The sequence below is a fragment of the Prionailurus viverrinus genome, chromosome D1 (genome assembly GCF_022837055.1).
Source record: "Prionailurus viverrinus isolate Anna chromosome D1, UM_Priviv_1.0, whole genome shotgun sequence".
In the NCBI taxonomy this organism is placed as follows: domain Eukaryota; kingdom Metazoa; phylum Chordata; class Mammalia; order Carnivora; family Felidae; genus Prionailurus; species Prionailurus viverrinus.
The window spans coordinates 61,935,469-61,956,147 of record NC_062570.1 but is presented as its reverse complement, the minus strand read 5'-3'; the positions used below and the strand labels follow the sequence as shown (position 1 = coordinate 61,956,147).

Below are 20,679 nucleotides of genomic sequence, written 5' to 3'. Positions count from 1 at the left end.
GGTTTTATTTCAGAATCTTGGGAACTCCAGGACTCCTGGACCTTTTCATAATTGGAAGGGACCTGAATTTTATACCTAATCTTCTTTTATCAGTGTTAGATGAAATTTTAATTATTACATGAAGCAACAAACTTAGTTGAGCAGGAATGCAATGAATATATATATAAAGAGAGTAATAAAAGTATATACATATATGTATATACGTATACCTATATATATCTATATATCTATATATTTATATATCTGTATATCTACATCTGTATCTATATATCTAATCTATATACCTATATCTGTACAGGTATAGATATGGAGAAAGAATATAAGGTAGTATAATTTGTAAGTGAAAATTTAGACAGATACTCTAATAAGCAGAGAATATAGGGTAACTCCAATTCTATACCAATAACAAGTACAAGTTGTATTTCAGGCAAGGTCAAATTAAATGTCCAGCCTGGATCAACCATAGCCTATACAAGGAAGGTCTTCATTTGGAGCTCCATTTTGTGGCCTGACACAAAATTGAACTAGACATATGGATTGAGGACCATAGAACTCTACTATACCTCATAATTACTATATTGCAGAGCATGATTTGCTTTTCCAGTGATAATGTGTCATTTATGAAGCTTTGCCCTAGACTCTCCCTGAGTTCATGAATTTACCATTAAATAATTTCATGAAATGATCTGTTTTCTTTTTATCTAGTGTTTTCTTTAAATGCTGGATAAGTGAAAACACTTTTGATCAGTCTGATAATCTTAATATAGTCTGGTATTATAGATTTTGTTTTCAATTAGTTTTTTTATTGTTATAAAACACAAAAATTTTTGGTTTGCTGCAGCCATTTGCGAGTCTCATTTTAGACTTGTCAGATCCAAATTTTTTTTTGGCTAATTTTCACTTTTTCTCATTGATTTGTAGGAGTTCATTGTGTATTATCCCCCAATGTTTTATTTATATTATAAATATTTTTCCAGTTTTGTTTGTCTTTCAGGTACATAATTTAAAAGCTTATGTGTAAATAATTCTATAACTTACTTTATCTCTTGAAATATAAGGGCCATACTTCCAGAAGTCTTCCTGTTTCCAGGTTTACTTATATCTGTTCTTATACTTTTACATAATTTATTTTCACAGATCTTATATGAAAGATCTGTGTTTGGAGGAGGGTACAGAATTTAAATCAGTCCTCATTTGTCTGTTTTCACGGGAGTAACGGTAATATTGAATTACTTATTTGGCTGATTTTTTAAAGGCATGACTATGGGACAGGAACTTTGCTAAGCAAAATTGATGTAATAGCAACAAAATAGACATCTAAAACGCTTTCACTTCTAGAATTTTTAAACAATTGGAGAGTCAAAATTCAAATAAACCCAAATTGGAAATAAATTTTGTGACTAATAAGAAAGCGCTTTGAAACTGTGGGTCTCAAAAGAGACCACATTCAGGCTTGAGGTCAAAGTAAGTTTCCCTGGGAAAGTAGCCATCAGTTGAGATCTCAAAAAAAAAAAAAAAGTTAGAAAATGACTAGTGAAAACAGGAGTGAGAATATTCTAAGAAGATGATAGTATGTGTGGAGACTTCTGGTGGGATAGATTATGGAATAAACCAGATTGATAGCATGGCTATTTGAAGAGGGTGATTACTTTGAAGGAAAGTTGAAGATAGAAGAGGAGGCCAGATCTCAAAGCACCTGTTGCCCATAGTGAGGGTTTGAGTAGCTACTCAAAGAGATGTGGAAATCTACTTAAGGAAGTAGCATGATTTCATTGAGGTTTTAAAGTCATCATTGCAGCATTATGTATGAAATGGATTTGAAGTAGCAGGAGACAAACAGAAGAACCAACAGGAGGATATTGGAGGAGTTTGAGGAAGAGATAATAGTTCATTTTAAGAAAGTGGAGATGTAAGGTAATGGAATGATATGAGACATATTTGTAATCTACATTTAATAAGATTAATAGGTTTTTTAGAAAAGCAGAAAGAAGGAAGGCTTGGGAGCAAGCAAAGATAACCTTAAGTTCTGTCTTATGCTATCTGAAGAATGGCAGTACCAATGGGAAAGCAAGTTTTGGTTCTGTTACAGTTTATAAATAAGAATAGTAATATGTTTTTTAAAAATCTGGGATTTGGGGAATGAACCCAAATGATGAGGTTGTGATTCAATAAAATGACCAAAGGAAATACGCCAGGCTGTAGGACTGGACTTTTTAAAACAAAACATTAATTAAATAGTCATTCACTGATGTCACATTTAGTACACTGTTCATTTTGCCCAATCATTAAGAGTCATGGTGAAAGCCAGGCATGTGTGAGAATATGCGAGAAACAGACTGAAGCTAATGATGCCAAATGAAGACCTGGTTCCTATCCAGGGAGAAAACAGGACAGACCAGAACTTTCATGGGGATTTTTACTGGAGTGGAGCCAATTCTAACAAAGCAGTGAAAACATACTTCCAGATATGAGATGTACATAAATTATGAGGTGATACAATGGGTTAGAGACAGAATGTCTGATACGACTTTAAATGTGAAGATGGCATGGATAACTGAAACCTGGATTACTCTCTGAGCAAATAATGATATATTAGAAAATGAAGTTCTTCCATAATGGGTTATGTAAATTACTGCACAGTTACACCATAGCTTCACAGATTCCCAGCCACCAGTCTCTGAGAAGAAACATGTACAGTTTTAAAAAGGCTACACTTAATTCTTTCTCTCAAATGAACTTGTTGACTGAATCACCCTTTTCAATGTATAAAAGCAAAGTTAACTGTGAAAGGTCCTCACCAGATGGAACCAAGCACTTCTGAACTGGGCCAAACCAAAGTATTCCAAGGACTCAGCCTGAATACCTGTAACTTGCTACGGTACGAGATAGCCTTGACAACCAATTATGTTCAGCCAAGATTAGTTTTCTGCCACCATCAACAATCAGATTTCTTTCTAAACAACATTTACAAGCATTCCCTTTTGTCTTTAAAAATCCTTGACTTTTGTTCCCCTGGAGGGACACTGGGTTGCTGCCCAGATCTTTGTTCCCTGAACTGCAATTCTGAGACCCCAAACAAATGCTTGTTTTATGTTAGCTCCGCCTCTTTTTGGTGAACTCAAGTCATCTCTAGGATGGGAGACTTTCTACAGCTGTGAACTTGTGTACTTGTGTGTGTGCACATGCGTATAAAACAATGATAAATCTTTTAGTGTTTTATATTATTATTTCTGACCTCAAAACTTGCCTGTTGTAATTGTCTCAATAAATTTAATGAAGTAAAATAAGTGTACTGAATTATTTTTTTGTGGTTTATATATGGCTTACATGTATTATGATACATCTATCTTATGAAAATTCGCCATTTTACCATTTTTAAGTATACAGTTCTGTGAAATTAATTACATTCACAATGTTGTGCAGCCAACACCACTATTTCCAAAATTTTTCATTATCCCAACAGAAACTCCTCATCCATTCATTGATAACTCCCCATTCTACCATCCTTCTAGCCCCGATAATGTCTAATCTACTTTATGTCTCTATGAATATACCTATCACATAGAGTTCAATGCTATATAATATTTGCCCTTCTGTGTCTGGCTTCTTTCTCTTAGCACAATGTTTTCAAGGTTTGCCCATGTCATGGCAGGTACCAGAAATTCATTTATTTTATGGCTGAATGATATTCTGTTCTACATATATTAATATAGTACATTATGTTTATTCACCTGCTTAGGGACGCTGGATTATTCCTGTATTAAAAAAAAAATTCTGGCAGACCTACAGCGTTGTGTATTCCACCCCAACAGCCTCCTTCCTAAACACCCCACCAGGGCAGTCCAGGGGCAGCCCAGTCCCCCGTTGGACACACTGAGCAGCTCACTACCTGGGAAGCCCATAGACCCCTCCACCACCTCCTGGCTCAGAAACCCCTGTGGGCTCCACCATCTCCCTGATGGTGGGCCACAGGGAAGGCCAAGGGGAGAAGTGATCGAGGTTGGAGGAGGATGGGAAGGGTAAGGGGCATGGGTACTCGACCCCGCGAGCAGTGTGAGTCCAACCAGGTAGTGGACAAGATGGAGGCAGGGAGGGAGGAGAGGGCAGGGGCGCCTGCAGGGAGCGGGCAGAGAGGACCGGGTGCAGAGACGGGAGGATGCGCCCCAGGACCCCGGGCAGTTAAGATCAGCTCTATAGCCGAGAACACCTGGGGCAGGAAAGGGGTGGATCCTTTCTATCTTTCGGCTACTACAAATGCAGCTGCAATGGATATTGGACTGTAAGAATCAGTTTGAATATTTGCTTGTACTGATTTTGGATTTATAGCTAGGAATGGAATTGCTAAGGCCATATTATCACTTTAGATTTAATTTTTTGAGGAACTGTCAAACTGTTGTCCTCAGCACTGGCACCATTTTACATTCCCAGCAGCGATGCACAAGGGCTCCGATTTCTCACATCCTCACCAATACTTGTTGTTTTCTGTTATTTTGATTATAGCTGTCTTAGAGGTATGATATGGTATCTCATTGTAGTTTTGATTTGCTTTTTTCCTAATGACTAATCATATTTAACATCTTTTCATAAGTGTATTGACCACCTATGTATCTTTTTTGGAGAACTGTCTACTGAAGTATTTTTAAATCAGAGTTTCCAAATGTTCTTTCAAATACTTCTCTAGTCTGAGTCTAGAGACTCCTTGAACCCCTACTTTGCATTTCATGTTTTCCTGAAGAAGACATAAATCCCTCACAGATTATTTCATAAAATCATTAGTAAATTACTCATGCTTTCCCTTACTTATGCCCTAAACTTACCTAAATGTACATCTCCACCTCCTCTCACTTTGAATATTATACTGTCCAAACTCATCCCTCGACTGAGAAAACTAGACAAGCTTCCTGGAAGAAAGATGTTTGCATTTCAGATTATTTAAATTTTTTTTTCAACGTTTATTTTATTTTTGGGACAGAGAGAGACAGAGCATGAACGGGGGAGGGGCAGAGAGAGAAGGAGACACAGAATCGGAAACAGGCTCCAGGCTCTGAGCCATCAGCCCAGAGCCTGACGCGGGGCTCGAACTCACGGACCGCGAGATCGTGACCTGGCTGAAGTCGGACGCTTAACCAACTGCGCCACCCAGGCGCCCCGAGATTATTTAAATAAACTTTTCACTTGACTCAGAATGGTGTGGCAAGGCAACATAGAAAAAAGAAAATACAACTATTCCAGAACTAGAAATATAATACCTCCACATTTTATAGGCTCATCGTCAGGAAGAAAGGTTACAACTGGTGATTTCTATGCAACCAATATTGGCTCTGGCCTACTCTGGGTAAAACTCTACCTTGAGAAGATAGGAAAATGTGGAGAGGAGTAGAATCCAATCCTTGAAACATGTAAGAAATAGTTTGGGGAAGAAGTTTTCTGTATGGCTATGTAAGAAAACTGTTTTCTTATTTAATTATGAAACTGAATTATTCCTCCGCAGTTTCCATGAGTCGTGTGCCCCTGAGTGCCCTGCTCGAGCCATTTATGTATGTCGAATATAAACCAAACTCCTAAATCTCGTTTAGCGTTTATAAGTGTCTTACTAGAAAACCCCACTCCAGATTGTTCCCATCTTGACTTGATGACCTTGGTGCAGAGGTTTTTATGGCTGAGCAAAGGCTGGCTTTGCAAGTCATGTTTGAAGCACAGAAACTGTGGGAAATCTATGGCTCCTGTGAGCCAGTTACTGTGATATTGTACCCCACTCTGATAGTTAAATTTTAGGAATGGGCTACCTCTTTTAGAATGTTACATTTGATCAAAGGAACCCCAGTAAAACTGGCCAAGGCCCTTCAAGTTAAAACACTATTAGTTCCCTCATGCTATGTGAGAAAGATCTCAACCACCTGGCATGGACTTTCAACTTAAAATTTATTCAATCACCTATAACTTACGTCCGAGAAAAATGGAAGACTCAAGCTATAGTGGACCAGCATCATTAGTATGCTTGTTGGGCACACAGTGGCTTGTGTTTATCTGACAGTATTTGCTGCTGAAGAGGTTAAAGAAGGCTTCTCACTGTTGGACAAAACAGGGGAAAGATGGAGGAAGAGGATTGTAGGAAGGTGTATTTCTTTGGTGAAGCTGTCCCCAAACTTTGTGTTTCAGGTACTTAGTTTCAGGTGCTACGATTAGTGCTGAAGAAGAACTTTTTCAAAATGATTCTTTGAGATTACAATTCCTTAGCATTGTGTTTAGTTGACACAAATTCTTATTCAGCTTGGGTACAAATAAGATGATGGAGATAGGTTTCCCGGACATCATCCCAACAGCAGGAGCAGTGTTTATTTGTTCTACCTTCCATAATCTAGTCAGATCAGACGTACTGTAACCCCATCTTTCACCATTGTCTCCAGAGGAAAATCACCTTTACAAATCCTCCACACACTAGATCCTCAGCTCACTGATATGTCTCTTTTCAGCCCTGGCCCTGAACCATTAGGCTCAGTTACCTAGCCCATATGTGAGGCTCTACTCGTGATTTCAATTATGGCTTTATGACTATACCTATATGGTGACAGTGACAGAGATTATAGAAAGAGAAAGAAAGTAAGTTTAATGTGTGGCATAATATCAGCTGGGTAGAGTGCTTTATTGAAACTAAAACTCTCTTTCATGGGTATTGGTCCGGTCACTTAATTGTGTAGATTATATGAATAGGTAGGCTTACAGACTTAGAGTATTTACACATAACATTTTTCAAAGCAGACTTTCAGTCAGGATGGAAATACAAGTTCTAGAACAGGTGATTGAAAATTCTTACCTTAAGCCTCACTGATCAAAGAACTCAGAAGGAAAAAGACACAGACTTCTTGATCCTGTCATGTTATGCATTTTTTTCTGCAGTTTGGTTGATATAAAAATTGAAGATACATAAATGATAACCAATAAAGGAAAGGAGATATCATGATTTGACATGCTGGAGTAAGGGACTGAATCTAAAACTCTTTATCTTATTTCAAATAAGAGTAAAAACTCTATAATTTGGCCATAAAACTTAATGCTTGATAACATGATTTTGCATTCATTCACTAGACTAATACTTAACTGAGCACCAACCGTGCTCATCTCTCTGGTATGCACTGAAAATGCAAATCATTTAAAAATCTTTCAGAGATTTTATGGGGCACCTGGATGGTTTAATCCATTAAATGTCTGACACTTGGTTTACACTCAGATCGTGATCTCATGGTTTGTGAGTTTGAGCCCCACATTAGGCTCTGCACTGGCAGTGCAGAACCTGCTTGGGATTCTGTCTCTCTCCCTGTATCTCTGCCCCTCCCGCATTCTTTCTCTCTCTCAAAAATAAATAAATAAATAAATAACTTAAAAATATCTTTCAGAGATTTTAGTTTATTATGGGTGCAATATGGATTGATTTGATAATAAAGTTACTAAAAAGTCACAACCCTTTAACTATAATTCTGAAACCAAAAGGTTCTAGAAAATTCATTATGAAATGTATTTATTGGCAAAATCTGATATGACCTAAAATCACAATGTGGTCAAATCTGACCTGAACACATGAGAGGTTATTTAGTCTTTCTTTACTCTCTTAATATAAGCAGGTGGTAGTTTATAGGGTGTTACAAAGTACAACCTGGTGGGAAGGACATATATATTATATAGAATGTACATTTTATTACTTTTTTAAAACTGGAAGGCTGAATTCTGTTATGTGTTATGAGGTTTATGTGTCAACACCTGGATTATGATGTCTAATTAGGAGCAGGATGATTGGAAATAAATCAGGACTAGGAGTCATTATGTGGTAAATGGTTAACATACTAGTGGGTGTTTAGCCATCAAGAAAAAAGTCTCAGAAATACTAATGTAGATGTGGAAGGGAAGGAAAAAGTCTTCCTTTACCCTTTTTCTTCCAGCTAGACTAAGAATTAAATTGAGATCCCACAGGCTAATAGCAAAAAAACAGAGCTTTATTAAATTCACACAGAGACCCAATAATGAAATTGAAACCTAAAGAAATGACTGAGGAAAGGCAGTTTTTATACATTTTATACAAAGACAATAAATTGTTAGAAACTGATAGAATAAAGGAAACAGATGCTTTAATTAAACTATGGAATCGTAAGCAGAATTTGGGCTGAAATAGTAGATTAGAAAAAAGTAACTGTGTTTCTACAGTTTTCTCCACCTTAGAGTTCTATCTCTATCTCTAGTGATAAGGATGTGTGTTTTCTTCTTAGTATAGGGACAGTATTTTTTCCCGGGGGAGTTTCATTTTCTGCTCTCAGGGACACAGAGGAGGGTCTGAGTGTCCTTGTACTGGCTGTTTCTTAAATAACTTTATTTAAAATAATCGCAATGCCAAAATGGTGCATTTGGGGGCAGTCTGCCCTGGGCCCCTACGGTGTATTTACAGCATTTAGAGAGAATATATGAATATGTTTGTTTAGATCTGATCAGTCAGATTGTGGAGATCAGGACTAGAAATAAGGGGTAGATATTTCAGAAAAGTAGATTTACATTTCATATATAAATATATATCATATAAAATACATAAGTAAATAATAATAAATAAATGTATATATTTATTTTTATATAATTATTTCCATTACAATCATGGAAACAACAAATAAATGTCTAATGAAATTATTAGATGTTGGCTCAAGGATTTGGTAAAAAGGTGGATTGGATGGCCTTTTCAGATTGTTATTTCTAAAAACATTATGCTGTGTGACAATATAATTCATGAACAGTTTAAAAAGAGAGGAATGGAATGTTGTTCCCCAAATGCCAACATTTAAGAAGAACCAGGGGCCGATCCTTCTATTCAGGGACCCATAGAACACTTGAGAGTGACTTAGATAGGCCGTGCTTCATCTGGCATTGGAGACAGTGATTCTCTTAAGAGAGTTTCCATCCAGGGAGGAAATGGAGTGCACTGGGAACAACATCCGTGGCCCAGAACTTTCTCAGATTAGTAAAGAAAAGAGGATTATTTGGTATTCCCAAATGGACATGGAAATGAGCTAGAATGTCTCCCATGGGAGTTGATTCTTTAACAAATGTATCTCTCCTTGGGACTCTGAATACACACTGAGGAAGCAGCCACAAACCCCTCCTCAATGGTGCTCAGGACCCATAAAGTCAAAGCTGTGGCTCAGGTGAGGAAGCACAGGGATTCAAACACAGCAGGGATGCTTTAAAACTATCTCTTCTACCTGGCTTATGCAGTTCTGTAAAGAACAAGAAAGCATTTAATTTTCATTGTTTTCATTGTTGTTAATGAAATGAAAAATTAACGAGAGGGGATACCTTATGGAAAGACAGTCTTGGACAGGAGAACTACCGTTTATAGTCAACGGATGTCAGTTGAGGACTTGAGGTTGGAGGTCAGATAAATCTGAGTTTGAATTCCTATATGTCACATATTAATTGTATAACCTTAGACAAATTATTCAACCTCGTGAAGGCCTGGTACTCTCATCCAAAGAATGTAAAAAATATATTTTTTTACTTTCTGGTTATTTACTTTCCATTTCACAGTCATTAGGCATTGATTCCTACCATTGTACTGAAATTGTTAGGAGCATCAAGGGCCTATTTGTCAAAAACAATGGGTATTTTCCATTTTTATCTTACCTGGAAATTCTATGACATTTTGCACTATTAAACTACAGCACTACTTACTTCTATAAAATTTCTTTGTTACTGGCTTTTATAATTACAGATCACCTTTATTGTCCTCTTATATATCTGCTTACTTCTTTGTCCATATCCTTTGAGATCTTCTTTTTTATTTTATCCTAAAATGGAGGCTTTTCTAGGTTCACAATTTTTCTCTCCATATCTATTTTCATATAGTAATTCATACCTCAGGTAAGATTTAAACAATCACTTAAAATCTAAAACCTTTCTGAGTGCTGTCTCCAGCCCATGGCTTCCCATTATAAGTATAGTAATATACTATATACACTGTGTATAATATACTATATATATATGTGTGTGTGTATATGTGACACATATACATATATATAAGCACATAGCATATATGTATGCTATATATATATATATATATATATATATATATATATATATAAAGCACAAATTCTCAGGCAATAGTTAAGTGTGAAGAAATGGAATCAGGAGATACTGATTGTATGGGGTGCTTGCAGGTTATCCAGAAGAAAAGAGAAGATTTTCCTGTTTTGTCAATATGATCCTAATGTGCTCTCTTCTTCCCCTTCTCAAAAGTTCTTTATAGTTGTTTTCTGGAACAGTTCCCAGCCCCTTGTCAGTATGGCAAGTTGAAGACACTGAGTGATATATCTGTGTGACCCTTGGAAACTGCTGAGGACTCAGGATTAGCTGCTTTCAGAGCAACAATCCAAAGAAGACCTTCAGAGTGGGGTGAGGAGACAGTGAACCCCAGCCATCTCTGCATTCCTGATTGAGCTTGTAGGCTCACCTGATGGTGATGAGAATTTCCACTGAAGTTACCACTGGCACTAATGTCATATAGCACATATCAAGAGAATCCTTTAACTGGACAGCTCTTTTCCTGGAATATTTGGGAGATGTGGATGGTTCCTGGCACTGCGAAATTTGCCATAATTAAATGCCATTGTGGCTACCACTAGGGAGTACAGATAATGAATAAGGTACACTTTTAAATTGGGTTAATAAAAAATATTAGTAAATTGTAATAGTCATTTATAAAAGGATTACCACATAATTTTGGAATCTAAAGCCTGCTGAGCCCAAATTCCCAAAACCCACTCAAAATCCAAACTCAGACTTTTACAACACCATATATTTTAATTTATGTGAAGCAGGCTCCAGGCTCTGAGCTGTCAGCACAGAGCCCAAAGCGGGACTCGAACTCATGAACCGCGAAGTCAGATGCTCAACAACCGACTGAGCGACCCAGGTGCCCCAGTCACAGATATCACCGTGTGCCAAATTCTAAAAAAAAAAAAAAAAAAAAATCTGTTCTCGTTTTTATAGGTTTTTGTGAAATGGAGGTAGTCCAAAGATCACTATCACCTCATTCTTCCTCAATTCCTCTTTAGAGCTATCAGTGATGATGTTTATAAGAGAAAACAATATTTAAAAAGATCCTGGACACATATTGATTCAATTGATTTGGGAGAAACTTATGTTTCTCTTGTGGTTCTCTTTAATCATTTTTTTAAATGTTTGTTTGTTTCTTGATTGATTGATTGATTGAGAGAGAGAGAGTGAGCGTGAGCAGGGCAGAGAGAGAAGGGGACAGAGGATCTGAACCAGGCTCTGTGCTGTTAGCCGGGCCTGAACTTATGAACTGTGAGATCATGACCTGGGACTAAGTCAGATGCTTAACTGACTGAGCCACCCAGGTGCCCCTTCTTTAATCATTATAGTAATCAACTGGTCACAGAATTTCTTGGTTTTATGCAAACAAATCTAACTTGATTTGATAAGAGTATAATTATAAATAAATTATAAAAATATTTCAAAGTTCCCTATAGAAGCCCATTCTTAATTTTTCCAGACATGGCTTTCTAGATTCACAAATATCAGTTCTATCTGATTTTCTTCACCAGCATTATAGTCCTCATCCCTTTCCTCTGAGAGCCCTTATCTTCCTCCTAGAACTGGCTGTGTAAAGTTGGATTCAACCATTAACTTCTGATACTGCTTTTGCCTTTCTAATACTCATGCTTTTTTTTTTTAATTTTAATCTGTGGCTCAGTAAAAGTATTAGGCTTCTGGTTTCTGAAGAGGCCTTTGTTCCAGGACCCCGTCTTCTCACTTCCTTTGGGAATTCTCAGCTCCTGTCTCTTCCTATTTTAAAGTTTGTCCCTGGTGTTGCAGGCATCAGATCCTTGGCAGCACTGAAAATTTCCCGAGTGCCATCCGCTGAGTAATTCCGCTCTTCTAGCCTGAGTTTACCACTTGTGCCTACTTGTTCAGATTCTCTAGACCCCTACATGAGTCATCTTGTTCACAGTCCATTTGAGATGGTGATATTGATGACCATGTTTCCCAAACATTTCATGGCAATAGACTCATTTCCATTAATTAACTATTTTTCTCAGTGATTAATCAGTGAGCCAAACAGATAGTTGGTTTCAAGAGAAAAAAATCTGAACTGGCCCAAACTGGAAATAAATACATAAAGCGTCTACATTAAAGAAATATAAGGAGGAATGAAAAAGCAAAGAGAAGAAAAATAGAGCCCAAGGGAATGATCTGGGGGACTCAGAGTAAAAAGTGTAATGCAAGGAATACAAATTGGATTCTGAAGAGTAAATTGTTAATGTTCTTAATACGATCAGCATTATTGTTATTTCCTGATCTAGGCAAAGGTTTTGTGGATTAATTAAGGCTGAGAAAATCCACAAAAACTTGTAAGGTTTGAGGTGAAAAATGGACTGATGTTGTGCTACAGAAAGATGAAGAGAAAGAAAGAATACTGCCTTTTTAGAGGTCATAACTCCTGAGAAGGTTCTTCACTTGAAAACCCTATCATGTGGTCCAACAACAGTGCTGCTCCCTTCTTGCTGACTGGCTTCCTGGGCTCAGAGGGAATTCAGCACTGGATCTCTATTCCCTTCTTTATCATCTACCTCTCCATCCTTTTGGTCAATGGCACACTTCTCTTTCTCATTTGGAATGACTCCAGTCTTCATGAGTCCATGTACTACTTCCTAGCTATGCTGGCAGGTACAGACCTTGGGATGACACTAACCACAGTGCCCACAGTCCTGGGTGTCCAATTTTCCAGAGGGAAATTTCCCAGGGTGACTGTTTCACTCAATCCTACTTCATTCACACCCTGTCCATTGTGGAATCAGGTGTCTTGCTTGCCATGGCCTATGACGGATTCATTGCCATCCGCACCCCTCTGAGGTATAACTCCATTCTTACCAATTCCCAGGTGATGAAAATAGGACTTGGAGTACCAACGAGGGACTTTGTGTCCATTGTGCCCCCAGTTGTGTCACTCTATTGGTTCCCATATTGCCGTTCCCATGTTCTTTCCCATGCCTTTTGCCTCCACCAAGATGTCATGAAACTCGCTTGTGCTGATATTACATTTATTTTATTTTATTTTATTTTATTTTATTTTATTTTTTTAATGAAATTTATTGACAAATTGGTTTCCATACAACACCCAGTGCTCATCCCAAAAGGTGCCCTCCTCAATACCCATCACCCACCCTCTCCTCCCTCCCACCCCCCATCAACCCTCAGTTTGTTCTCAGTTTTTAAGTCTCTTATGCTTTGGCTCTCTCCCATTCTAACCTCTTTTTTTTTTTTTTCCTTCCCCTCCCCCATGGGTTCCTGTTAAGTTTCTCAGGATCCACATAAGAGTGAAACCATATGGTATCTGTCTTTCTCTGTATGGCTTATTTCACTTAGCATCACACTCTCCAGTTCCATCCACGTTGCTACAAAAGGCCATATTTCATTTTTTCTCATTGCCACGTAATATTCCATTGTGTATATAAACCACATTTTCTTTATCCATTCATCAGTTGATGGACATTTAGGCTCTTTCCATAATTTGGCTATTGTTGAGAGTGCTGCTATGAACATTGGGGTACAAGTGGCCCTATGCATCAGTGCTCCTGTATCCCTTGGATAAATTCCTAGCAGTGCTATTGCTGGGTCATAGGGTAGGTCTATTTTTAATTTTCTGAGGAACCTCCACGCTGCTTTCCAGAGCAGCTGCACCAATTTGCATTCCCACCAACAGTGCAAGAGAGTTCCCGTTTCTCCACATCCTCTCCAGCATCTATAGTCTCCTGATTTGTTCATTTTGGCCACTCTGACTGGCGTGAGGTGATACCTGAGTGTGGTTTTGATTTGTATTTCCCTGATAAGGAGCGACGCTGAACATCTTTTCATGTGCCTGTTGGCCATCCAGATGTCTTCTTTAGAGAAGTGTCTATTCATGTTTTCTGCCCATTTCTTCACTGGGTTATTTGTTTTTTGGGTGTGGAGTTTGGTGAGCTCTTTATAGATTTTGGATACTAGCCCTTTGTCCGATATGTCATTTGCGAATATCTTTTCCCATTCCGTTGGTTGCCTTTTAGTTTTGTTGGTTGTTTCCTTTGCTGTGCAGAAGCTTTTTATCTTCATAAGGTCCCAGTAATTCACTTTTGCTTTTAATTCCCTTGCCCTTTGGGGATGTGTCGAGTAAGAGATTGCTACGGCTGAGGTCAGAGAGGTCTTTTCCTGCTTTCTCCTCTAAGGTTTTGATGGTTTCCTGTCTCACATTTAGGTCCTTTATCCATTTTGAGTTTATTTTTGTGAGTGGTGTGAGAAAGTGGTCTAGTTTCAACCTTCTGCATGTTGCTGTCCAGTTCTCCCAGCACCATTTGTTAAAGAGGCTGTCTTTTTTCCATTGGATGTTCTTTCCTGCTTTGTCAAAGATGAGTTGGCCATACGTTTGTGGGTCTAGTTCTGGGGTTTCTATTCTATTCCATTGGTCTATGTGTCTGTTTTTGTGCCAATACCATGCTGTCTTGATGATGACAGCTTTGTAGTAGAGGCTAAAGTCTGGGATTGTGATGCCTCCTGCTTTGGTCTTCTTCTTCAAAATTCCTTTGGCTATTCGGGGCCTTTTGTGGTTCCATATGAATTTTAGGATGGCTTGTTCTAGTTTCGAGAAGAATGCTGGTGCAATTTTGATTGGGATTGCATTGAATGTGTAGATAGCTTTGGGTAGTATTGACATTTTGACAATATTTATTTTTCCAATCCATGAGCAGGGAATGTCTTTCCATTTCTTTAAATCTTCTTCAATTTCCTTCATAAGCTTTCTATAGTTTTCAGCATACAGATCCTTTACATCTTTGGTTAGATTTATTCCTAGGTATTTTATGCTTCTTGGTGCAATTGTGAATGGGATCAGTTTCTTTATTTGTCTTTCTGTTGCTTCATTGTTAGTGTATAAGAATGCAACTGATTTCTGTACATTGATTTTGTAGCCTGCAACTTTGCTGAATTCCTGTATCAGTTCTAGCAGACTTTTGGTGGAGTCTATCGGATTTTCCATGTATAATATCATGTCATCTGCAAAAAGCGAAAGCTTGACTTCATCTTTGCCAATTTTGATGCCTTTGATTTCCTTTTGTTGTCTGATTGCTGATGCTAGAACTTCCAGCACTATGTTAAACAGCAGCGGTGAGAGTGGGCATCCTTGTCGTGTTCCTGATATCAGGGAAAAAGCTCTCAGTTTTTCCCCGTTGAGGATGATGTTAGCTGTGGGCTTTTCATAAATGGCTTTTATGATCTTTAAGTATGTTCCTTCTATCCCAACTTTCTCAAGGGTTTTTATTAGGAAAGGGTGCTGGGTTTTGTCGAAGGCCTTTTCTGCATCGATTGACAGGATCATATGGTTCTTCTCTTTTTTTTTTGTTAATATGATGTATCACGTTGATTGATTTGCGAATGTTGAACCAGCCCTGCATCCCAGGAATGAATCCCACTTGATCATGGTGAATAATTCTTTTTATATGCCGTTGAATTCGATTTGCTAGTACCTTATTGAGAATTTTTGCATCCATATTCATCAGGGATATTGGCCTGTAGTTCTCTTTTTTTACTGGGTCTCTATCTGGTTTAGGAATCAAAGTAATACTGGCTTCATAGAATGAGTCTGGAAGTTTTCCTTCCCTTTCTATTTCTTGGAATAGCTTGAGAAGGATAGGTATTATCTCTGCTTGAAACGTCTGGTAGAACTCCCCTGGGAAGCCATCTGGTCCTGGACTCTTATTTGTTGGGAGATTTTTGATAACCGATTCAATTTCTTCGCTGGTTATGGGTCTGTTCAAGCTTTCTATTTCCTCCTGATTGAGTTTTGGAAGAGTGTGGGTGTTCAGGAATTTGTCCATTTCTTCCAGATTGTCCAATTTGTTGGCATATAATTTTTCATAGTATTCCCTGATAATTGTTTGTATCTCTGAGGGATTGGTTGTAATAATTCCATTTTCATTCATGATTTTATCTATTTGGGTCATCTCCCTTTTCTTTTTGAGAAGCCTGGCTAGAGGTTTGTCAATTTTGTTTATTTTTTCAAAAAACCAACTCTTGGTTTCGTTGATCTGCTCTACAGTTTTTTTAGTTTCTATATTGTTTATTTCTGCCCTGATCTTTATTATTTCTCTTCTTCTGCTGGGCTTAGGCTGCCTTTGCTGTTCTGCTTCTAGTTCCTTTAGGTGTGCTGTTAGATTTTGTATTTGGGATTTTTCTTGTTTCTTGAGATAGGCCTGGATTGCAATGTATTTTCCTCTCAGGACTGCCTTTGCTGCGTCCCAAAGCGTTTGGATTGTTGTATTTTCATTTTAGTTTGTTTCCATATATTTTTTAATTTCTTCTCTAATTGTCTGGTTGACCCACTCATTCGTTAGTAGGGTGTTCTTTAACCTCCATGCTTTTGGAGGTTTTCCAGACTTTTTTCTGTGGTTGATTTCAAGCTTCATAGCATTGTGGTCTGAAAGTAAGCATGGTATAATTTCAATTCTTGTAAACTTATGAAGGGCTGTTTTGTGACCCAGTATATGATCTATCTTGGAGAATGTTCCATGTGCACTCGAGAAGAAAGTATATTCTGTTGCTTTGGGATGCAGAGTTCTAAATATATCTGTCAAGTCCATCTGATCCAATGTCTCATTCAGGGCCCTTGTTTCTTTATTGACCGTGTGTCTAGATGATCTATCCATTTCTGTAAGTGGTGTATTAAAGTCCCCTGCAATTACCACATTCTTATCAATAAGGTTGCTTATGTTTATGAGTAATTGTTTTATATATTTGGGGGCTCCGGTATTCGGCGCATAGACATTTATAATTGTTAGCTCTTCCTGATGGATAGACCCTGTAACTATTATATAGTGTCCTTCTTCATCTCTTGTTACCGCCTTTAATTTAAAGTCTAGTTTGTCTGATATAAGTATGGCTACTCCAGCTTTCTTTTGGCTTCCAGTCGCATGATAAATAGTTCTCCATCCCCTCACTCTCAATCTAAAGGTGTCCTCAGGTCTAAAATGAGTCTCTTGTAGACAGCAAATAGATGGGTCTTGTTTTTTTATCCATTCTGATACCCCATGTCTTTTGGTTGGCGCATTTAATCCATTTACATTCAGTGTTATTATAGAAAGATACGGGTTTAGAGTCATTGTGATGTCTGTATGTTTTATGCTTGTAGTGATGTCTCTGGGACTTTGTCTCACAGGGTCCCCCTTAGGATCTCTTGTAGGGCTGGTTTAGTGGTGACAAATTCCTTCAGTTTTTGTTCGTTTGGGAAGACCTTTATCTCTCCTTCTATTCTAAATGACAGACTTGCTGGATAAAGGATTCTTGGCTGCATATTTTTTCTGTCTAGCACCCTGAAAATCTCGTGCCAATTCTTTCTGGCCTGCCAAGTTTCAAAAGAGAGATCAGTCACGAGTCTTATAGGTCTCCCTTTATATGTGAGGGCACGTTTACCCCTTGCTGCTTTCAGAATTTTCTCTTTATCCTTGTATTTTGCCAGTTTCACTATGATATGTCGTGCAGAAGATCGATTCCAGTTACGTCTGAAGGGAGTTCTCTGTGCCTCTTGGATTTCAATGCGTTTTTCCTTCCCCAGTTCAGGGAAGTTCTCAGCTATGATTTCTTCAAGTACCCCTTCAGCACCTTTCCCTCTCTCTTCCTCCTCTGGGATACCAATTATGTGTATATTATTTCTTTTTAGTGTATCACTTAATTCTCTAATTTTCCCCTCATACTCCTGGATTTTTTTATCTCTCTTTTTCTCAGCTTCCTCTTTTTCCACAACTTTATCTTCTAGTTCACCTATTCTCTCCTCTGCCTCTTCAAGCCGAGCTGTGGTGGTTTCCATTTTGTTATGCATTTCGTTTAAAGCGTTTTTCAGCTCCTCGTGACTGTTCCTTAGTCCCTTGATCTCTGTAGCAAGAGATTCTCTGCTGTCCTGTATACTGTTTTCAAGCCCAGCGATTAATTTTATGACTATTATTCTAAATTCACTTTCTGTTATGTTATTTAAGTCCTTTTTGATCAGCTCATTAGCTGTTGTTATTTCCTGGAGATTCTTCTGAGGGGAATTCTTCCGCTTGGTCATTTTGGATAGTCCCTGGCGTGGTGAGGACCTGCAGGGCACTTCCACTGTGCTGTGGTGTATAACTGGAGTTGGTGGGCGGGGCCGCAGTCCGACCTGATGTCTGCCCCCAGCCCACCGCTGGGGCCACAGTCAGACTGATGTGTGCCTTCTCTTCCCCTCTCCTAGGGGCGGGATTCACTGTGGGGTGGTGTGGCTCGTCTGGGCTACTTGCACCCTGCCAGGCTTGTGATGCTGGGGATCTGGCGTATTAGCTGGGGTGGGTAGGCAAGGTGCTCGGGGGCAGGAGGGGCAAGCTTAGATCGCTTCTCCTTAGGTGATCCACTTCAGGAGGGACTGGCTTAGATCGCTTCTCCTTAGGTGATCCACTTCAGGAGGGGCCCTGTGGCCAAGGGAGGGAGTCCGATCCGCTGCTGGAGGTTTGGCTCCGCAGAAGCGCAGAGTTGGGTGTTTGCGCGGAGTGAGCAAGTTCCCTGCTAGGAACCGGTTCCCTTTGGGATTTCGGCTGGGGGATGGGCGGGGGAGATGGAGCTGGCGAGCGCCTTTGTTCCCCACCAAACTGAGCTCTGTCGTCCGGGGGCTCAGCAGCTCTCCCTCCCTTTGTCCTCCAACCTTCCCGCTTTCGGAGCAGAGCTGTTAACTTATGACCTCCCAGACGCTAAGTCGCGCTTGTTGTGGGAACACAATCCGTCAGGCCCCTCCGCTTTTGCAAGCCAGATTCGGGGGCTCTGCTTGGCCGGCGAGCCGCCCCTCCGCCCCGGCTCCCTCCCGCCAGTCCGTGGAGCGCGCACCGCCTCGCCGCCCTTCCTACCCTCTTCCGTGGGCCTCTCGTCTGCGCTTGGCTCCGGCGACTCCGTTCTGCTAATCCTCTGGCGGTTTCCTGGGTTATTTAGGCAGGTGTAGATGGAATCTAAGTGATCAGCAGGACATGCGGTGAGCCCAGCGTCCTCCTAAGCCGACATCTTGCCGCAACTCCTGATATTACATTTAATCGTGTATATCCAGTTATTCTGGTTGCTTTGACTTTCTTCCTAGATGCTCAGATTATTCTCTTCTCTTGTATTTTAATCTTGAAGACAGCTATGGGCATTGCCTCTGGAGAAGAGCGAGCTAAGGCCCTTAACACCTGTGTCTCCCATATTAGCTGTGTTCTGATCTTTTATATTACTGTGATTGGCCTGACCTTCATCCACAGGTTTGGGAAACATGCACCACATGTGATCCACATTACTATGAGCTATGTCTACTTTCTCTTTCCTCCATTCATGAACCCCATTATATATAGCATCAAGACCAAGCAAATTCAGAGAAGTATCATTTGCCTATTTTCTGTGCACAGAAGGGCTTGAGCTTGTATTTCAGAATCTTGAGATCTCTGAGATTTTTTTCATCTCCCATTATTGGAAGAGAAGTTTGATTTTATACTCCATCTCTTTTTTTCAGAGTTAGATGAGATTTTACTTATCATATAAAGCTACAAGTTGACTTGAGTAGATATATATTCTAATATTTCACCTGTATTAGAATATATATTTTAGACTAGAATATGTATAGAATGTTTTATTGGAATATATATAATATATGTATTAGAATGTATATTGGAATAGAATGTATAGAATATTTTATTAGAAGATATAATATATATTGAAGAGAAAATTCTGGTGATTTGGGGGGAAAAGGGTTATAAGAAACAGGTGAGATGAGGCATTCCAGATCCTGTAAGTGAAGGAAGAATAAGTAGTACTTCAGAAAATGTCAGATGAGGGAAAAAACAGCCTGGATCAAAGACAGTTCATCCGAATGAAGACGTGCAGCTGATAGTACATTTTGTGTGTTATATAAAGGATAATTAGAGTGATATATTATTTCCTCGTCTCTGTGTTTTGAATCTAACTCTACTGGAAATCATGTTGGTCTGAAAGTAAACACATTTTGGTAAGGAAAACTAGCAAACGTACAGAACTCTAGAAAGCTTACCCTGAACCCTCAGTTTCCTTCAGTATATCAGTGGATTTTATTATTGAATGGAAACTAATACAGATTAAAAGTCTAATCACAACCAATATCCTATCAGCCAGCTGAAGCCAGATCCCCTAGCACCCCGTGTTCTCTGCCCATGGCTGCTGAACACCAACATACTATTTTTTTTTTCTTTTTGGCTTTATCCTTTACTTACTAATATTTTTCTTCTATAAAAATTGAGTATAGATTTAAGAATCTCCTGTTTCCATCTCCCTTTGCTTAAAAGAACTCAGGGCTTTTTCACTTCATGAACTTTTCCTGTTGATAATCAAGTCTGAAAGCCTGGCAAAAGTAATGGTAGCACTGATGGAGAAGTTTTTTCTTTCAATTTCTCAAAATCTTGTAAGGTTTTATGCTGTTCATTTTGGTGAGCCATCATGTACTGTCTGTTGTTTATGTTATAGGTAATAATGCTTATGACCTAGGGGTGTCTGGGTGGCTTAGTGGGTTGAACGTCCGACTTGGCATCAGGTCGTGATCTCATGGCTTGTGAGTTTGAGCCCCACATCAGCTCTGTGCCAACAGCTAAGAGC

At 38.9% G+C, this 20,679-nt stretch overlaps 1 protein-coding gene across 1 annotated transcript; it reads left to right on the top strand.

Moving 5' to 3' along the window:
- The first annotated feature begins 12,518 nt into the window (after positions 1-12,518).
- On the top strand, positions 12,519-19,473 carry LOC125176948 (olfactory receptor 51B4-like). The gene is given in 3 exon segments (XM_047878899.1): positions 12,519-12,771; positions 12,774-13,095; positions 19,110-19,473. Coding segments are annotated over 3 exon segments (930 nt in total). The 5' UTR covers positions 12,519-12,527.
- The last annotated feature ends 1,206 nt before the right edge of the window (positions 19,474-20,679 follow it).